General features: G+C 53.1%; 1 protein-coding gene across 7 annotated transcripts in view; it reads left to right on the top strand.

The window, feature by feature from the left end:
- Window positions 1-15,008, top strand: part of DAZAP1 (DAZ associated protein 1) — a 24,401-nt gene extending 9,393 nt beyond the window's left edge. For 2 of the 7 annotated variants that reach the window (XM_019657455.1, XM_019657451.1), the window contains exons 3-13: window positions 115-281; window positions 558-623; window positions 2,907-3,017; window positions 4,250-4,298; window positions 7,349-7,431; window positions 9,930-10,083; window positions 11,247-11,276; window positions 11,371-11,511; window positions 12,582-12,758; window positions 13,651-13,740; window positions 14,615-14,701. In XM_019657455.1, coding sequence (XP_019513000.1) covers window positions 115-281; window positions 558-623; window positions 2,907-3,017; window positions 4,250-4,298; window positions 7,349-7,431; window positions 9,930-10,083; window positions 11,247-11,276; window positions 11,371-11,511; window positions 12,582-12,758; window positions 13,651-13,730 — 1,058 coding nt within the window. In that variant the 3' untranslated portion in view covers window positions 13,731-13,740; window positions 14,615-14,701. Of the gene's footprint in view, window positions 1-114; window positions 282-557; window positions 624-2,906; window positions 3,018-4,249; window positions 4,299-7,348; window positions 7,432-9,929; window positions 10,084-11,246; window positions 11,277-11,370; window positions 11,512-12,581; window positions 12,759-13,650; window positions 13,741-14,614 lie in introns of all 7 variants that reach the window. The other 5 variants (XM_019657454.1, XM_019657450.1, XM_019657453.1 and 2 more) reach the window with 3 other exon arrangements.
- Window positions 15,009-18,576: the final 3,568 nt, after the last annotated feature.

The following is an 18,576-nucleotide window of genomic DNA, read 5'->3' as shown; positions in this document are numbered from 1 at the left end:
GTGTGTGTGTGTGTGTGTGTGTGTGTGTGTGTGTGTGTGTGTGCATGCCAGCTGCGACACTGTGCCTAACACTCTGGTGTGTGTGTTTGTGTTTTTGTCCCAATCTCTGAGCAGAGACTCTACGCAGCTACTTCTCCCAGTATGGAGAGGTCGTCGACTGCGTGATTATGAAAGATAAGACGACCAACCAGTCTCGAGGCTTCGGCTTTGTCAAATTTAAAGATCCCAACTGTGTGGGCACAGTGCTGGCCAGCAGACCACACACACTGGACGGCCGAAATGTAAGAGTCCTCCTCCAATCGAGCTCCCTTGCTATTTCCCACTTGCCCTTCAGTCTGCTGTCCCTGAGCACTGATGGGTGTTGGTGGTAAAGAGGGTCTTCTATGCATCGATTTGAAAGGATTAAGGCTCTGTGTTTAACTGCATGTTGGAGTTGCATACGGAGACGGGGTGAATTGACTGGGGCCTGTGTGCGTGTGCTGTGCTACTGTCACTGACACCTTTTCTAGAGAAAATAGCCTCGTAGTCACAACTGGCTCATTTGAAACTTCCTACAGATCGACCCAAAGCCATGCACACCTCGGGGGATGCAGCCGGAGAGGACGCGGCCAAAGGAAGGCTGGGTAAGGGGCCGGCCTGGGCAACCTTGTTTGTTCCATAGCCAGTTAAAGGACACACGTGCCTTTGACCTGGTGTTTTGCTTATTAACATTGAGAGTGACAAAAAGTGGTTCCCTTTCATGCTTGAGCAGCCAAGAATTGCTCAGATTTATCCAATGCTGTAAGTTTTTTATCTTGTGGCCAAGGAGAATATTTTTGTTTGTCGATCTTAAAAACAATGATACCTCATACCTGTTTGTCATTGGAGCCTTCCGTTTTGTCCGCCCCAACTGCTCCCAGCCTGCCTGAGAGAGAGGGCAAGAGAGCAGCTTCTCCCTTTACTCCCCACTGCTTGGTGGTCTGGTTGTCCTGACTCCCAGGCATCTGCTCGTGCAGCTCTGCGGGCCACCCCCATCCAGGCGCCAGGGCACACAGGCACGGCCAAGTCCAAGAGCCTGGTTGCTTGAACAACATACTGGGCCAGTGTGGTGACTCCTGGAGATTCCCTCTGAGCCATGTATGGCCCCAGGTGCTAGGCAGCTGGAGCAAGCCTGTCCTCTCATCTACCGCCCACACCTCCCCTTCCTCCACCCAGCAGTTCTCAGAAGACTGTCACCTGGAATGCTCCTGTCCTCGCAGAAAGTCCTACTGGACAGAGGTGGGCTTGAAGCAGTTCAGATGCTGAGTGCGGGCCCCACCACGCATGTCTGAACTGCAAGTCTGGGCTGGGGCCTAAGAACCTGCGTTTCTAGCAGGATCCCACCTGCTGCAGACAGACAGGCCTCAGGCCCTTGAAACCGGTTTGTTTGTTTGTTTTAAGATTTTATTGGGGAGTTGGGGAAGGGGAACAGCCAAGTTGTTGTCCTTCAATCTTAGTTATGGAGGGCGCAGCTAGCTCAGCTCCAAGTCCAGTCGCCATCTAGCTGCCCGTCGGCAGCTCAGAGCTGCTCAGCTCAAGGTGCCGTGTTCAATCTTAGTTGCGGGGCGGCGGGGGGCATAGCCCCCGATCGCATGCTGGAGTTGAACCAGCAACCTTGTTAGGAGCACATGCTCTCACCAGCTGAGGCATCCTGTTGGCAGCTCAGTGGCAACGCAGCTCACTGGCCCATGTGGGAATCAAACTGGTGACCCTGTTGCTGAGAGCTCGCGCTCTTAACCAGCTGAGCCACTCAGCCGGCCCTTAAAACCGTTTTTATTTTTCCAACTTTCTATTAGGGGAATTTTCGAATTATAGGAAAATAGAGGAGTAGTACAATGAACGCTTAAATGCACCACCTAGATCCATCATTTGTTACTATTTTGCCAAAGTTATCTATCTTGATTTCCATCTCTGTTGCGTATATCACCACTCCTAAATTCTAGAGCATACTTCTAAAAGTCCAATCTCCTGTGGAACCCTCATCCCCACAGCTATGACGCCTGCAGTAACGCCCAATGTCACCTGTGTCAGCCATGCTCACGTCCCAGGATTGTCTCACAGGCAACCTTCACAGCCTTTCAGACTGGACTCCAAACAGGGCTCAGATTCTGTTTGGTTAATGTCCTGTAGTCTCTCAGCAGCTTTATTAAGACAGAATAGACACACCTGGGAACCCCTTGCCTACCCCCAGAAGTTTAGTCTTTGCTAATCCAGGATAGTTGGGGTGACTTAATTCATGAGCTCCTTGGGTAGAAAGAAGAAGGGGTGTTAGAAGTGGAGGGGGCAGCAGGGGCGGGAGCCGAGTTTCAGGTCCACCTGACAAGGCCAGGTGGACGCGTTCACCCCGGGTCTGGTCTCCAAGTGCCGAACTGTAGGCAAGCGTTTCCCTCCAAGGTGTGAGGTTGTCCCACAGAGAGTGTGATTGGGGTTGGCGAAGGCGAGAGATGAGGCCAATAGTGGTGTGACTCTTCTTTTACTGAACTTTCCATTATCGTCATTGGTCACCAGCTTGAAAGCCAGCACCTGAAAATCAGCCTCGTCTCTGCTAGTCTTAACTTTGGAATCCGCCTTGTTGTGTCTTCCTCACTCTGCTAAAACCCTTAGTTTCACAATGGAGAGAGCTTTTTTAAGTTCTGGAGCTGTTGGGATTCAGAGTAATTAAGCGCAGGACTGCGGCCTGCTGAGTAAGCGCTTCAGCAATGCTCTTCCCGGTCTCCTTGGGTCTCTGGGAACACGACTGGCTGGTTTGGGTTCTCTTTGGAATCACTGTACTTTTGTTGGAGTGTTTGGTGGCTTTAGCTGGCACCGAGCCCGTGCTGAGACGCATACTCTGAGGAGCGTGCTGAGGGCTCCCCACGTGGACTAACCAGCTTTTCCTTTCAAAACAGCAGAAAGGACCCAGGAGCGATAACAGTAAATCAAATAAGATATTTGTCGGTGGAATTCCTCACAATTGTGGTGAGACAGAGCTCAGGGAATACTTCAAGAAATTCGGAGTGGTAAGTTCTTCCCACACCAGCAGCTTTGGGCAGCAGCTGCTCAGCTTGGCCTAGTTGGGGCGGGAGTGGCAAGCCACGTGTCCACAGGGAAGCTCAGTTTGGCAGCTCTGTCCTCTTGGCCTGTATCCCCGCCCCCCTCCAAACAGAACAAACCAGAGCCCCATCCTTCCCTTTCATGGTCACATACCACCCAGGAGTGTAGTCACAGTTTTTCCAGGCAGAGGAAACTCACCAGGCCAGCCACCGGGAGGCCTTCCGGTTGGTTGTGACTACCGTGGTCTAAAGCACTGGACAGTGTTTGGGGGAAGTCAGCCATCTGTCCTTGATCACAGGAGGGAACATTCCAGATCAGGTCCACCTGCCCTGGGACCCTAGACGAAGTGCCCATCACAGGTAGGGCGGGCCTGGTCTGGTGGAGGAGCTCTAGAGCAGGGACCATTCCCAGGTCCTTAGACCAGCAGTGCGGACCCCACTGTCTGGAGGGGGGGGTCCCTGGGTCTGGCTCTGTGTCCTGCTCAGCATTTCCTCTGTGACACAGACTTTTTCCTAAGGGTGCTTCTGTTTTCTGGGAGAGGCTACAATCCTTTAGAATCTCATGGAGGTTAGAGTTCATCAAGGTCATACAGGGAACTTGGTTCTAGTGAGGCCAGCAGAGGAAAAGATGGGGCTTGGGAGCCAGAGTGCATGGGGCTGTCGCATGGGCCACCCCAGGCTCCTGCTGCTCACAGTGTCCTGTTAGTGGTGTGGCCCTGTGTGCTGCTACAGCCAGTTTTTTGGATGGCACCTGAGTGGGCCAGGGTTTAGGAGTGTCAAAGTATACAGTGAGAGATGTGCTTAGTGAGCCAGGGACAACAGGCAGGGAGGGCTGGGGCATGTGCCAGGTCAGTAGGACAATGGGGATGCTGACCAAGGGAGCACTAGCGCTCTGAGTCATTCCGTCCTGGCATCTGAATGGGACAGCACCCTTTGGGTCTCCCGTTCTCACCTACCCTGTGGAGTGGTGGCCTGGGTCCCTGGTGTCCAGCCGCCTGCCCTGTGAGCTCAGGGGACAGAGGGAGCATTTGGCCAGCTCCTGACCCCGTGTGTCTCGGACATCACCCCAGGAGGGCTGGCCTTTTGCCTCAGGACTCCCTAGGCTGGAGACATTCCCAGCAGGCGTTGGGCTAGGGTGTTTTGTTATAGCCAGAGATGCTCGTGGCACCTGGGTCCTCAAACGGCCATCTCTCTTGCAGGTCACAGAAGTGGTCATGATCTACGATGCAGAGAAGCAGAGGCCTCGAGGTAAAAGAGATGGAGTTTGTCCTTGACCGTTCCCCCCATCAGATGGCAAACTATCTCACAAATAGGTGGTGGTTGTAGCAAGCATTTCCTCAGAAAAGTGTGATTTGGAGACAGACAAATGATTAAAATGTAGGCTCTTCCTGTGCAGCCCCAGCTTGTCTGTGCTTCCCAAGGTCAGATGTTACTGGCTTTTTTTTTTTTTTTTGGCTCATTCTTTTGAAGTTTTTACAACCTCACATGTATTTGAACATGGTTTCTGGTTTTCGGTGTGCACTGAAAGACTTGTGGTTCTTTTGTGCCATGACCTTTCTCAGTTGCAACCATGTGCTGTTTTCAGCTCACACCACTGCAGTCAGATGTCTCATTCCATGTCATCAGGCCAGGTCTACCCCAGCTCAGCTCAAACGTGGAGCTTCCTTTATCCATCCCATCCTTTTTTCCTGTTTTTCTTTTTTCTCCTCAGTCAATGGGGCCGGTGGGAGGAGGGGCAAGGCCTCCTCCATGGTCCCTACCAGGATCCCCTGAGCTGACCCCACCTTGCACGCCTGGGGCTGGAGCTGGGACAGCGGGTGCTGATATCCGTGCCTTTTTTTCTTTTCTTTTCTTTTCTTTTTTTTGTGGCTGTTGCTGTTTGTTCCTGCCCATCTGTTTTGGTTCATCAGCCGCTTTGGGCCCAGTCTGGGCTCTGCAGCCCCTGCCCTGCAGAGAGGCCCCTAGAGTGCGGGGCTGGCTGCCCGCAGCATGCGCCCGCCATGCTGGAGAATAGTTTGCCATTTGAACTTCCACCCTTTACTCCATGATTAAGTAATGTCTCCTCACTTCATGTTGATTAAGCTGTTAAGTGTTAGTCTTAATTTTAACGTAGCCGTACATGCTTAGTAACATACTTAAGTGTTTTGTAGTAAATACAGTAACGTTAAGTAAGTTAGTTGTTTTTCCTTTCTGTGGTTTTTTGTGATTAACGATCTCTCTTTAGATTTCTTTTCTCCAGGTGCTAAATTATATCACACAGGTACAGGCCATCCTGCAGTCAGAGGAGGGAGCGGGCTTTGCTCCAGTGGGGTGTAAACGAAGTTTCAGTGTGTTTCTGTGCCGCTTCCTCAGTGGTGATGTCGTCTCTTGACACAGATGCGTCCCTAGGCGCCCCGCCCCGGGCTCCTTAATCACGAGTCACCGCCTCTTGTGCCCTAACGGACTGCGCGAACCCTGTGGTTTCAGACACTCCTGCACACTGAGAAAATGTTAACTTGTAATATGCATTCATCACTCATGCTGTGTTTCACCATTGCCTCCGATCTTGTGAAGCCTCAGGACACGGGACCCCAAGGGCTGCTTAGATTCCCTGGGTCACTCCCTAGACTGCCTGTTATCCTTGCCTGGGCCCGGGGCCGTGGGTGCAGGCAGGACGGGCTGGTGGGGAGAGCACTTTGGGCTTGGCCCTTGGGCTGTGTTCCTGTGTGGCGCACACCGTCTTCAGCCATCGGACTCTGCGTGTCCCAAGTCCTCTGGAGTGTTAGGCAAGCAGAGGGTGGGAGCGACGCCCAGAGCAGCGGTTGGTCAGCGGGCACCCTAGAGCTCACTCCTACTTTACTTTCCGGAAACCTCTCACGAGAGCTCTGAACTCACTCGCTCCTTTCTTTCTCCCTCCCTCTCTCACTCCCTCCTTCCCTCCCTCAGTTTAAGGCAGTGTCCCTGCTTCAGGTTCTGCGTGTCTGCCAGCCAGGGAGCCCCTGACCTCCAGCCCTCTTCGCCTGCTGCTACCCTTACTTCGCCCCTTTCTCCTCTGTCCCTTCTGCTCCAGCTTTGTCTCCTCTCCTGTTTTGCCATCATGGTTCTGTTTCTTCTCTCACGCCATGCGTAGATTCTGTGTGCGTGCGTGTGTAGAGAGAACTCGGCTGAAGGCTCCTTAATCCCAGCTGTCTTCCCTGCCAGTCTGTCACCCAACTTTCTGAGCTGCCTTCTCCCCGTTTCCATACTTTTTCCACCACTGTTTTGCCTACAATATTCCCACATGGCTCTGGGCATGGCTGCTCCTGCCCTTCCAGCACAGATGTGCCCCTGGCTCTGCACCTCTGCCATGTGGCACTATCCTTCTCCCCCCACACCCATCTTTAGCCCCTTCTCGGCCCTCATCCCTTCCCCATCTTTTGTTCTTCGGGGACTTCTGGGAGCTGTCTGCCGTGTGCATCCTTTTGTGCTCACAGCAGATGGGCCCGGGAGCCAGTGCAATGGGCTGAGGACCAGACACGCCACGTTAGCCGGGCCTTCACGCTCACCCAGACCAACCAAACTTCGTTTATACTGCCACTTGTGTTTGGGAAATGCTAAATTTTTTTCCCTTTAAAATTCTCTTTTTGATGACATGGTGTCTCTTGCTCTTGCTGCTCACAGCAGAGTTGACCTGCTGGAACCCGCTGTGGCCTGTATCTTTGTGTATTTTATTACGTAGATACGTATAGATAGATACCTGTATACATACGTATGTGACCTTGACAGGACTCCTTGGGCTTACCCAACAGTGTTGGATAAGCCTAGCGAGGCACTAACTGCGGTAGACGTATGTTAACGCGCTAGGACAGTATATGGCTGCTGTCAGCACTGGCTGTGAAGCAAATTGCAAGCCGAGGGGGAGAATCCTGGGTTTCAGCGGAGCAGCAGCACACCCACAGCACACTTGTGACCGAGGCGGAGCTCTTGACCCGCTCCTTGCCTGCCCTTGTCTTCCACAGAATGTTCTAGCACCGGTGCGGCACGGTGTCCTGCCGTGTTTGATGGCCCTTGCCGCTGTGCTTTTCGGGTTGCCACTTTCTAAGAGATGCCCCAGTTGTTCCCAAGTGTCTCCATGTGGAACCCCAGCCCGAGCTGTGGCTCAGGCATCCTGCAGAGCTCTCCCTGCCTCAGTGGGTCACCCTGGTGGCCCCACAGCCTCCTCCCTCACTCGCTTCGCTGAAGCCCTGGGTCGATCCCTCGGTCCGTCCCTAATACTGTTCATCATCCTGTTTTGTGTCACAACACCCTGCTACCTTGATTCACTCTTCGTCGTTGGCTAGGTTTTGGATTTATTACTTTCGAGGACGAACAATCAGTGGACCAGGCTGTCAACATGCATTTTCACGACATCATGGGCAAAAAAGTGTGTAGTGGTAGTTTTATTTTACCTTCAGACCAAACCAAGTCTCAGGCAACTAAGGGATTTCACTGGAAACAAAAATTCCTTCACAGACAAGCGCCCGGCGAATGGCTGCTGTGGGGTGGGACCTGGGCCTACAGTGGCAGGGCAGCTCTGTAGGGAAGCGGGGGTGGGGCGGGCCTCCAAGTGAAATCGTGGGTTGCCTCAGGCTTGGTTCCACTGACCACTCCTTCAGATGTCTGTCCTGTATTTTGATTGTTTCATCTGACCCATGGTGGGCAGTGAACCTTTGAGAAGAGGTTCTGTGTAAAACTGAAAGAAATGTAAACATCCTGAAGGATTGGTGGTTTTAACTTGGGTCACTTACTGTGAAACTCCGGTACCAACCACATGCTCTCAGTAGTACTTAACTCCATGCAGTCAAGTGACCTCTGGTTGTTTCATCTTCATACTGTGTTGCTGCCACGGAGGTAACTGTCAGAAAGCGGCTCCTAACTCATTGTCCCAGGCCCTTTGAGCTGTTGGCGAAGTTAACTGTAAAATGAATAATTGATAGAAATTCTGCAGTGTGGGATTTCTTATGGCTAGTGAAGCCTTTGGGGTCCACATTTTTGCAGGATTCCCATCTGGGCCCTTATAAAACCTGCCCAGTGGCAGTCCCTGGTGGTGCATGCCACCAGCTCCACATCCGGCTCAGCACGCCCAGCCCTTCTGATTGAGACATTGGAGGGAGTATCGCACCAGGGCTGTCCCACCACCCAGCCAGCCTGCAGCCTTGCTCTCCCCTTAGGGGGCTCAGGTTTTGTTGCAGGTGTAATGAATTCCATTTGAACCTGACTAAGCAGGAGACATGCATCTCACTCTGACGTTGAAGCCTCTAGTTTAAAATCAGCGTGCAGATTTTAAGGATGCATGCCAGTTATGAGCACAAGGTGCAAGGAGCCTGCATTCAATAATTTAAAGTCCTGTGATGGTTAAAACTTGAAGAAGCGTGGTTCTGCTTCAGGGGCAGAAAGGTCTGCTAAGTGAACAGATTGGCACCCACTCTGGGCGGCTGCCCCCAGTCCCATTTTGTGGGATGCAGGCTGTCTGAGTCTGGGCTGCTCAGAGTGGACACTGAGGTGGCTTCTCATGTCTGCAGGACTCTGGCTCCTGTTGCCCAACCTTCACTGGACCCCGCCAGCTCTTCAGTGGGGATTTCCATGTGTAATGGGCTCAGGTCCCATTTGTAATTAAAATCAGAGTAGAATGACTATCCGTGTTCCCATAAGAAGAAGGTAAAGGAATTTTTTTAATTACAAGGTCTGCTTTGCTTTGTAAGCAGGAGCCAAATTCCCTTAAGGAGAGTGTGTGAAGACTCCTTAATCCGAGGACTTGGTTCCCATCCGTGGAACGTCCTTGGGGCATCAGAAAGGTGGGGGTCTTTGTGCCTCTGCCCTACTTCCTGTTTATTTCCTAAGAGGAAGGAATTTTAAGGAATTCTGATATATAATGCTTAACTCACCAGACAGATCCCAAGGGTGACTCCCAGTGGGTTCATTGTCTCCTCATTAAAATTTATGAAAACAAGAAAAAGTCAGGATTATCAAATGCTGAGGCAACCCTGGAATTGGGGCATCTTTTTGTCCTTAGGCTGCATGAAGGAGGCAGTGTATGGCATAAGTAGGACAAGCCACTCCCCACTGTCCGGGCACTTCCCCTTGCTGTAGCTCCTGCCAGGTCCAAAGAGGAAGGGTCCTGGGCTGCTGACCTAACACAGTATGAAGATTGCTTACTGATTCAAATGTCCATTTTATTGCATGTTTGTTTACCTTTTTGTTAGATGTAATGTAAGACTATCACATCCATTCCCTCTGACATTATTTTGAGTTAATTGAGATTCTTTAAGCGTTAGCCTGGGGAAGGTAAGTCTTTATCTTCCTTTAGACATTTTAAATAAACCTAAGTAAACCAACTGTGTTTCTCAGGTATGAGCTGAAGGCGCAGGCAGGGTGGGTGGGCTCTGTAGAGGTCTTGGGTGGCTCCCAGTGGAAGTCCCCTTACACCTGGGTGTGAACGGTGGCTGGCTCCTGCCACTTGGGAGTCCCGGGGAGCCTTGTGACTAGGGCTGCAATTTTTGGAACGGCCCTGATCTCTGTCCCCAGGTTTACAAGGCCATTGAAGGAGGACACTGCCATTTTAACTCAACTGAGAGACCCTTGTCACACACAAAACGCTCAAGGGTTCTTGGCCCTTGGTCCCTGCTCTGCAGCGCATAGGGCTTAGCATGTCACGGTTGCATCTGTTGTACCTGAGAAACATTTTTTAGATAAAATAATTATAAACAACAAAAAAATTTTTAAAGGAAAACAGCTACTAGCCTAAATACGGTTTATAGTTAAGTATTTAGTTTTAAGTCGTAATAAGATGCTAAGTGTAGTAGTAAGTTACCTGAGGGTGTGTCTAAAGGGAAGGGGCCCGGGACCCTCGCGGCCCCCTGAACCAGAGTTCGGTTTGTCTAGGTTGAAGTTAAACGGGCCGAGCCTCGGGACAGCAAAAGCCAAGCACCCGGCCAGCCAGGGGCCAGCCAGTGGGGGAGCCGTGTCGTTCCTAGTGCTGCCAATGGCTGGGCAGGCCAGCCCCCACCCACGTGGCAGCAAGGATATGGCCCGCAAGGTAAGGCCACCGGCACCCCTTCCTCCAGACTTAGTGCAGAGGTGAGGCTCCTGACCCACCACCTAGTGATGGGTTTCTGGGTTCCATGTTGTCACCTGGTCCTTCTTGAGGGTTGTGTGTCCTTTGATGTGCTTGGGGCCCCAGCTGAGTCCCCATCTAAAGTTTGGGCAAATAGGGGCCAGCAGAGCTGCAGTGGGCATCCTCACACACGTGGGTCTGAGTGAACAATTAGACGCCTCACGTTGTCATGCAGTCCTTTCCCTTTTCTGGGGCAGGTTGGGCATCCATCACTTTGACCTATGTCTTTGATGGCGAGCGTGTGGTAGACAGCCCACAGTGAGGGTGGATGTGGCCTTCCTGGCTGGAAGACTGACCATAGCCTTCTAGGAGGAGTGGGGTTTACGCCCGGTTGGAAGGAGAGTTCTGCCTCTTCGGTTCTTTGGGTCTGTCCCTGCTTCCCGGGCTGTGGGCTGGTGCCAGCTTGGCTGTCAGCTCTGTGATCCACAGCCTGGCAGGAGGGTTGGGGGCCCTGGGCAGGATCTGCAAGCCTCCACCAGCATTGGAAACCCAATGAAGTGGCAGCATCCAAGAAGGGGCAAAAGGAGGAGGGGTGGGGCTCTTGGCATCCAGGGCACTCATTACCCCCAAGCCTGCAGAGCCATCTACCGAGCTTGAAGCTTTATCCCTGGTTTCTCCAGAGTTGTCTTTTTTAAAACCTGAATTTTATTGCAAAATAAAACACAGATGCAGGAAAACCTTCACTGAGATCAGATGCTCATCCAACAACAGGAGAAGGACCTGTGCTTGGCCTGTAGCCATCCGGGCCTGAGGCCCCACACATGTACCCAAGTTCTTGGTCTGTCTTCATCCCCTCTATCCAGTCTGCTGGTTCTGTTGAAGAGCTGGGGCCATGTGACACGAAGGCTTTTCTTGGGAGCCACCTCTGTGGAAGGATAGGGACAGCAAGCCCTGTGCTGATATCCAGTGTTCTTGAGATATTACAGGGGCACCTCTGGCAGGTCCCTTGGGGCTGGGACATCCTCCCTGTGTCCACCAGTGAGACTCTGGGAGTACTCCGCCATGTGCTACGAGGGCATGGCTTAGCCCCCAGTCCTGATGCTGAGCTGACATAGCACCACCCCCCTCTTTGTTTTCCGGTTTAGGAATGTGGGTGCCAGCAGGACAGGCAATTGGTAAGGAAATGGAATCCAGAGTGTGGGGGCCTGGGTCTGGGTGGGTGGGGCTGTGTGTGCCATGCTGTCCTGTACCCTGTGCCCTGCTTTTCAGGTGGCTACGGACCACCCCCTGCGGGAAGAGGAGCCCCACCACCGCCCCCGCCATTCACATCTTACATCGTGTCCACCCCTCCTGGAGGGTTTCCCCCTCCACAGGGCTTTCCACAGGGCTACGGCGCACCCCCGCAGTTCAGTAAGTCTAGGGGCTGTGGCAGGGCCTTTGTTGCACACCTTGACCTGCATTTTTGCAGCCTCTGCCTGGCGCTCACTTGTGTGTGTGGTGAGGCTCTGTGCTGGATGCTACCTGTCTCCGTCCCTCTGACTGGAGGAAAAAGATGGGCTAGCTCTGTGGCCTGCACAGCTGTTGGCCTTGGCCCCCTTGTCAAACAGAAGTGCACTCCATCTGTGGGGTGGCTTCATGAGTTGACACAACACAAAGACCCCGTTTTTCTCACGGTCATCCCTCAGGACAGGCATCTGGACCTAATATCTGAGATTAGAATTGAGGGGGCTTAACGTCTTGATTTACTTTAGTCTGTGCTTTGATTGTATTTGGAGATCTGGGCGTCAAGCAGCCAGCTCACCCGGAAGGTTAGGGTGTTCCTCGGAACAAAAGGGAGCGGCCACACACTGGGAGCTGGGTTTCTGACAGTGAAGAGGGACCCCTCACCTAACCCAGCATGGCCACATACTATTCCTACAACCTTTTTCCTACTATGTCTTTGGGATCCCTGCGTGTCACTCTCAGGGAGGGCCACAGTGTGAACTAGCCACATTTGCAGGCTCAGTGGTCACTGGCTGAGGCCTGGCCAGTTCTGTGGCCTGGACCATAGCCACATGAGGACTGTGTGGCCCTTCACAGAAAATGTGTGTCCGCTCCTGGCCTAGATCACATCTCATTTTCTTCCTGGCAAGATGAGAGCTAGAAATGGGGTGTCTCAAGCCAGAGGACAGCACAGGTAGCCGTGATCTTTGTCTTCCCAGAGCATGCAGATTGTGCTGTGTTGGACAGTCACCTCCTATCTTGTTAAGGAGCCTTCCAGAGCACTGACCACTTCGTCAGTTTCTAGCCAACACCACTGCAGGCAGCTCCCGGGGCCTGCATAGCTTCCCGCTGCCATACTGTGCCCAGTTTGCATGTTGGTCATTGCCTTGGGCAGGCTAGCGTGTGGCTCCAGATCGTCCTGTGGGAAATCCCCAGGCAGCTCCTGGTGGCTAGGCTGCAGGCGAGAATGGTGTCTGTTCTTTCTGTCCTGTTTGCAGGTTTTGGCTATGGGCCTCCTCCTCCACCGCCAGATCAGTTTGCCCCTCCAGGAGTCCCCCCGCCACCGGCCACCCCAGGGGCAGCACCTCTGGCCTTCCCGCCGCCTCCATCTCAGGCTGCCCCTGACATGAGCAAGCCCCCGACGGCACAGCCAGACTTCCCCTATAGTCAGTACGGTGAGTGGCCGCGCCTCTACTTACCAGCAGCCTTTATGGGCCAGGTGGCTGGCCTGCCCCCCATGCCCCTTCCCGTGGTGTGGGGCTGTTGGAGTGTTCACATGACCTGGGGTCAAGCAGGATCTTGGTTGCTGGGGTCTTTGCCAGTGTGTTAGTTGTAGGAAAGCATGGGTTGCATAGCAGGTGTCCCTGGGTCTGTGGGTTTGGGACCCCAAGGCCGGGACTGGGCCCCCAGGCAGATGGTGGCCCAAGGGCTGCGACCACTGTCAGGCCTTGGGGGCCCTGGCAGGCCTGTCCATCAGGTGCCTCGGTTTTCCAAGGGCAGAGCATGAGCAGGCTTGTCGACCATGGCTCTGGTCTATGGCAGGTGCTGGCTTGGGCATTGGCTTTGGGCTTTAGCCAAGCAGCTGGCTGTGGGGTAGGTGCTTCTGAGCCAGGATCTGCAAGGTGGTGGCCGAGTGGGGATGCTTATGTAAGGATGGAGTATGGCCCAGGGTCTCACCACACTGGGGTTCCTCCTCTGCCGACTGCGCAGGTGGCAGCTGCAAGGGGCCAGGGCCTCCAGGGCTCTTGTGAGAGCTTCAGCCTCCCTTTCCCGCATCATAGCTTGAATTGTGTTTCACTTAAGATGGCTGTGTCTGCACATTGAGCCACTCTTGCCGTCAAATGTGGTCCCCACTGGCTGACCAGGTGCCCCACACAGCACCCCTATATTGCATACTCCTATTTCCCTTGGGGACTCACGGGGTTGTGTGGGTTCTCGATCCCACCTGAAACAGGATGTGTTGGCCGCCCTGGGTGGGAGTATACTTGAGTGTGAGCGTGTCCCCTTTTTGCCCCATGCCCACCAGGGCCACCCTGGGGTAGTCACCCTGGTCTCGTCTCTCGCCAGGCCTGGGTACCTATTCTCAAGACCCGGCGGGCTTCGGGCCCATACTTTGTTTACAATCTTATGGTCAGGCTGAGCAGTGATGTGGCCTAGGTAGGTGGCGCCTCCTCGTCCACGGTCCCCACCTGCCTGCACCCGGGCCATGGACATCGTGTCCTCTGCCGTCCCGGGCGGGGGTGGGCCCATGGTGCCCTCTGGGACAGGGCCAAGAGCTCTGTCTCCTCAGGGGGCCCTGGGACGGCCTTCATGCAAATGTGTGGTCCGGGTGGGCTGGGAGCGAGGACGGTGCCACTCCCCTTTCCAGAGCACCTCCATACCCTCCAAGGTCAGCAGTGCAGGGTCCTGTTTAGAGGAGGGATTGCCAGGTCCAGAAGGCTCTGCAGGTACATCACTTGAGCCATCAAAGCCCAGCGCTCCTAGCATGCAGTCACTGCCCAGCCCCAAGCTACTTGGTTTTATGGAAGCTGCCAGGGTGGGTCACCTTTGGAGGGAGGACTGCCTGGGGTCTGGGGAGGCATCCTGGAGGGAAGCCAGGGCTGGTGAGATGTTTCCTTAAACCCTGAATTGCTGTGCCTGAGCCCACTCTGCATTGCCTACTAGAGAACAGACTTTCTAGGAGCCTGAGGTCCACCGAGCCAGGTCATGTGATGTGCATCCCCAAGCTCGAAGGCCTCTCTAGGCCTTGACTCTGCCACCAGGGCCCCACCCTGAATCCACAGAAATGTGTGGGGAATGGCCGAGATCAGACAGGATAGACTGGGCATACCAAGGGTCTTCAAGGTCTTGGACCCTCTTTTCTTAACTTGTGGAGACAGGGTCCTGCCGGGGTTTCAGGGCAGGCTTTCCAGGAGACAAATGCTTCTGGGAGCCCCGTCCGTGACTCCAGGCGGGAGCGGAACCCTGGGTCCTGTAGGCGGTGGTACGTGCAGTCACTCTCCAGCCTGCTCACCACACTCTCTCCCTGTAGGTTATGGACAGGACTTGTCCAGCTTTGGCCAGGGATTCTCAGACCCCAGCCAGCAGCCCCCCTCCTACGGGGGCCCCTCAGTGCCGGGCTCGGGGGGGCCCCCTGCCGGCGGAAGTGGCTTTGGAAGAGGGCAGAACCACAACGTGCAAGGATTCCACCCCTACCGACGCTAGCCGGCCAGCTCCAGACGCTATAGCCGGCCAGCGCCAGGCGGACGGCGAGACAGCCAAGACCCAGGATTCGAAACTTGTGAACTCGTGACAATCACAAACTTGGCAGAAAAATTCGCAATTCAACCTTGGGGGGAGGGGCGGGCACGAGGCTTTTGGAGACGGCTGTGGGTGTCTGGACTGAAGTTTTTAAATATATTTCTTTCTCTAACCCATCAGCACAATAAAAAAAAAAAGTCACTGGTTCAACAACAGGGTTTAAAAAAAAATGTCTTCAGCTTTAATTCAAAACTTCAGGTTTCTTTTTTTTTCTCTTTTTTTTTGAAATTATTTTCCTGAGCCTTTTGTTTTACCGTATATTGTAAACTTTTATGTTAAAGAAAAAATATACATTTACAAATTGTGAGATTTTTAAGAGAAATTTTCTACGATGTATACTGGCTTATTTTTTAATTTAAAACAGGGTTTCCGTCTGCACTGGTGGAAGTGAGGGGCGTTTTTGGTCCCCGCACTCCTGGCTCTGAGGGTTGGGACTCTTCGGTCCAGAAATTCTGGAGCTTAAAGAAGCGATCTACTGAGTGTGTTTGTTTTTGTTTATTCCTTGCTTTTGTCGACTGACCTGCCTGGCGGTGCCAGGCCTGCCACGCCGTGGGCTCGTGGGAGTCCACCTACATCTAACCGGCATCAAGGGTGAGGAGGCCTTGTCAGCCGACCTCCTGCGTACGTGGCTTCAGGGCATCCCCACTGACCAGTTTGACCCTGGTTTGAATAAAGAGAAGTGCGTTTGGATTAGAACTCATGTCCTGTCATTTGTTCCCTCCCTGCCAGGGAAAGGGCCCCTGCCTACCTGTGGCCCGCTGGAGTCGGGGAGCCGGCTCCAACTCAGCCGGTCTAGTGGTCTTGTGGTTTTTGCGGATGTGGGTTTAGGTTGGTGTGGGGTGGGGTCCTGGTGAGAGCTGCAGAGCCAGTGTGAGGGGCCCTGGGCTCTGGGGTTTTCGACCCCTCACTAGGCACCCAGGAAAAGGCATCCAGACATATCTGGCTGGCAATTGGCCAGGTCTCCCCAGTCCCTGCAGGAGTGACACCTGGACTGTGGCCTTGGACAGGTCGCTCACCTTTGCACAAACTGAGCTGTTGACATAGGTGGTATGGGCATCAGGACAATCAGGGCTGTAGGACGCAGCATGGCAATTGGGGCACTTAGTGGGGCACAAGAGGTAGGGCTTGGCCAGGGAGTGAAGCAGCTTGCTTTTGGCCTTTGGGCTCCAGTCCTCCAGGGTGGATCCTAAAGGTGAGTGAGGAGTGGGAGATAGGAGCGGCCTGTAGAGCCCTGGGAGTCACACACCCCATAGGGGCCACGCTTTCCTGCTTAACACGTGGGCCCGGCCCGCAGAGTCAAACCTTGGATGTTTTGGTCTCATACCATGTGGTTTTTGTCCATTTTCTTAATTGTCCCCCAACCCCAGATGCATGGGGCTTTGACATTCAATGCAGCCCGAGAAGAGAGGGGAGTCAGTGGGCTTGCACACAGGACTGCCTCTGCTGTGGCTAGACTGGCCTCTCCACAAGGTGAGGAAGGACTCCTGGGCCCTTGAGATACTGGCCCTGGGAAACAACTCTGGGTAAAATGGGTTCTAGTGTGTATGGGTCTCCTGTGGCCACTGGGACCACTCACCACAAACTGTCTTGAGTACATTCTCGGGCCTGCCAAGAGGCTCAGTTGGTTAAGAGTTGGCTTAAGAGCACGAGCTCTGAGCAACAGGGCCGCTGGTTTGATTCCACATGGGCCAGTGACGCTGTGCCCTAGCTGAACTGTCGCTGAGCTGCCAACAAGTGGCAGGATGGCTCAGCTGGTGTAACAAGATTGCCTGTTCCATGGTGGGCTACGCCCACCCACAACTAAGACTGAACTTGGCACCTTGAGTTGAGCTGCTGCCCAGTTGGCTCAGTGGATAGAGCGTGCGCTCTTAACAAGGCTGCTGGTTCGACTCCCGCATGGGATGGTGGCTACGCCCACCTGCAACTAAAATTTAACACAGCATCTTGAGCTGAGTGGCCGCAAGCTGCCGACGGGCAGCCAGATGGCAACTGGACTTGGAGCTGAGCTAGCTGCGCCCTCCACAACTAAGATTGAAGAGCAGCAACTTGGCTGTTCCCCTTCCCCAATTCCCCAACACTGTTCCTCTCCCCCAATTCCCCAATAAAACCTTTTAAAAAAACTAATACATTCTCAGTTTTAGAGGTCAGGAACCTGATATGGTCTCATGGAGCTAAAAGTCCCATAACGGTCATTGGGGGTCTTTATTTTGTCATTCTAAATACCATAAGATTTAAAACAAAAAACTAATTCGTCCAAAATCAACTGGACACCTCCAGTGTGCCAGGCTTGAGATAAACTAATCAACAAAACATCCAGAAAACGCAGCCCAGCTCACATTCCAGGGGCTCAGTTCAGCCACCTACCTCGCAATCCCTCCAAAGTTGCCGAAGTTGCTGTGGCCAAGGTTCACAGAAGGAGCAGAACCACTGCATTAAATGGTAGCTCTTTCATTAGTGACATTTATTTGCAAAATCCAGGGTCCTGGCAAAGGACATTTTGCAAGTAATGAAGGGATTTCCAGCCAGCCACCCATCACATCCTGAAGGACCCATCCACAGTGTGTACTCCCTTGGGGACAGGGAGGGACATCTTTGGGTGGAGTTTAATTTGCTCCTCCCTCAGGATTGTGGAGATGGCTGAGGAGGTTCTCAGCTTCCTTGGAGACCTGTTCCCTCCAGGCCAGCCCAGCTCCCCACAGCCACTGATGTAAGACAAGCCCTACCCAACAAGCTGGACCGAAGGCCAGGAGGGGACTGGAGGCTCAACCTTTTTCATTTAGCAGCACCCAGCTCCTTTTAGCAGCACCCAGCTCATTCCTACCCCAGGACCTTTGCACACCTGCTCCTTCTTCCAGGAAGGCGCCCTCCCAGCAGGGCTGGTTGCCTCCTCAATCCATTCATATTATTACTGATATGCTCGGGTTGTCCTCTGCCGTTTCACAATATGTAATATGTCTTTTTCCTTTATCACCCTGTTAATCGTTTCTTTTGCATTAAATTAGTATTTTCTAGAGTAGCAGTTCAGTACCTTTAATACTTTTTTTACCTTAAATTTTTTGAGTGATTTTCTTAGAGGATACTCTAAGAGCTTACTATATACATCTGTTTGGTTATGTTTTATTGTGGCAAAATACACTGAGGTTTGCCATTTTTAACCTTTTCTTTCTTTTTTTTAAGATTTTATTGGGGAATTGGGGACGGGGAAGTTGTTGTCCTTCAGTCTTAGTTGTGGAGGGCGCAGCTAGCTCAGCTCCAAGTCCAGTTGCCATCTGGCTGCCCGTCGGCAGCTTGCGGCCACTCAGCTCAAGGTGCTGTGTTCAATCTTAGTTGCGGGTGGGCATAGCCCACCATCCCATGCGGGAGTTGAACCAGAAACCAACCTTGTTGCTAAGAGCACACACTCTCACCACTGAGTCACCTGGCTGCCCATCGGCAGCTCAGTGGCACCTCAGCTTGGGCGCAACTCATTGGCTAATGTGGGAATCGAACCGGTGACCCTGTTGCTCAGAGCTCACGCTCTTAACCAGCTGAGCCACTCAGCTGACCCTAGCCTTTTTTTTTTTAAAGATTTTTATTGGGGAATTGGGGGATGGGAACCGCGCTGGGGAATTGGGGAAGAGGAACAGACAAGTTGCTGTTGTTTTGTTCTTCAGTCTAGTTGTGGAGGACGTTGCTTCACTGGCCCAAGTTGGC

This window comes from Hipposideros armiger, unplaced genomic scaffold (assembly GCF_001890085.2).
Source record: "Hipposideros armiger isolate ML-2016 unplaced genomic scaffold, ASM189008v1 scaffold_275, whole genome shotgun sequence".
Taxonomy (NCBI): domain Eukaryota; kingdom Metazoa; phylum Chordata; class Mammalia; order Chiroptera; family Hipposideridae; genus Hipposideros; species Hipposideros armiger.
Note: the sequence above shows the minus strand (reverse complement) of the source record. Positions and strands in the feature narration are given on the sequence as shown.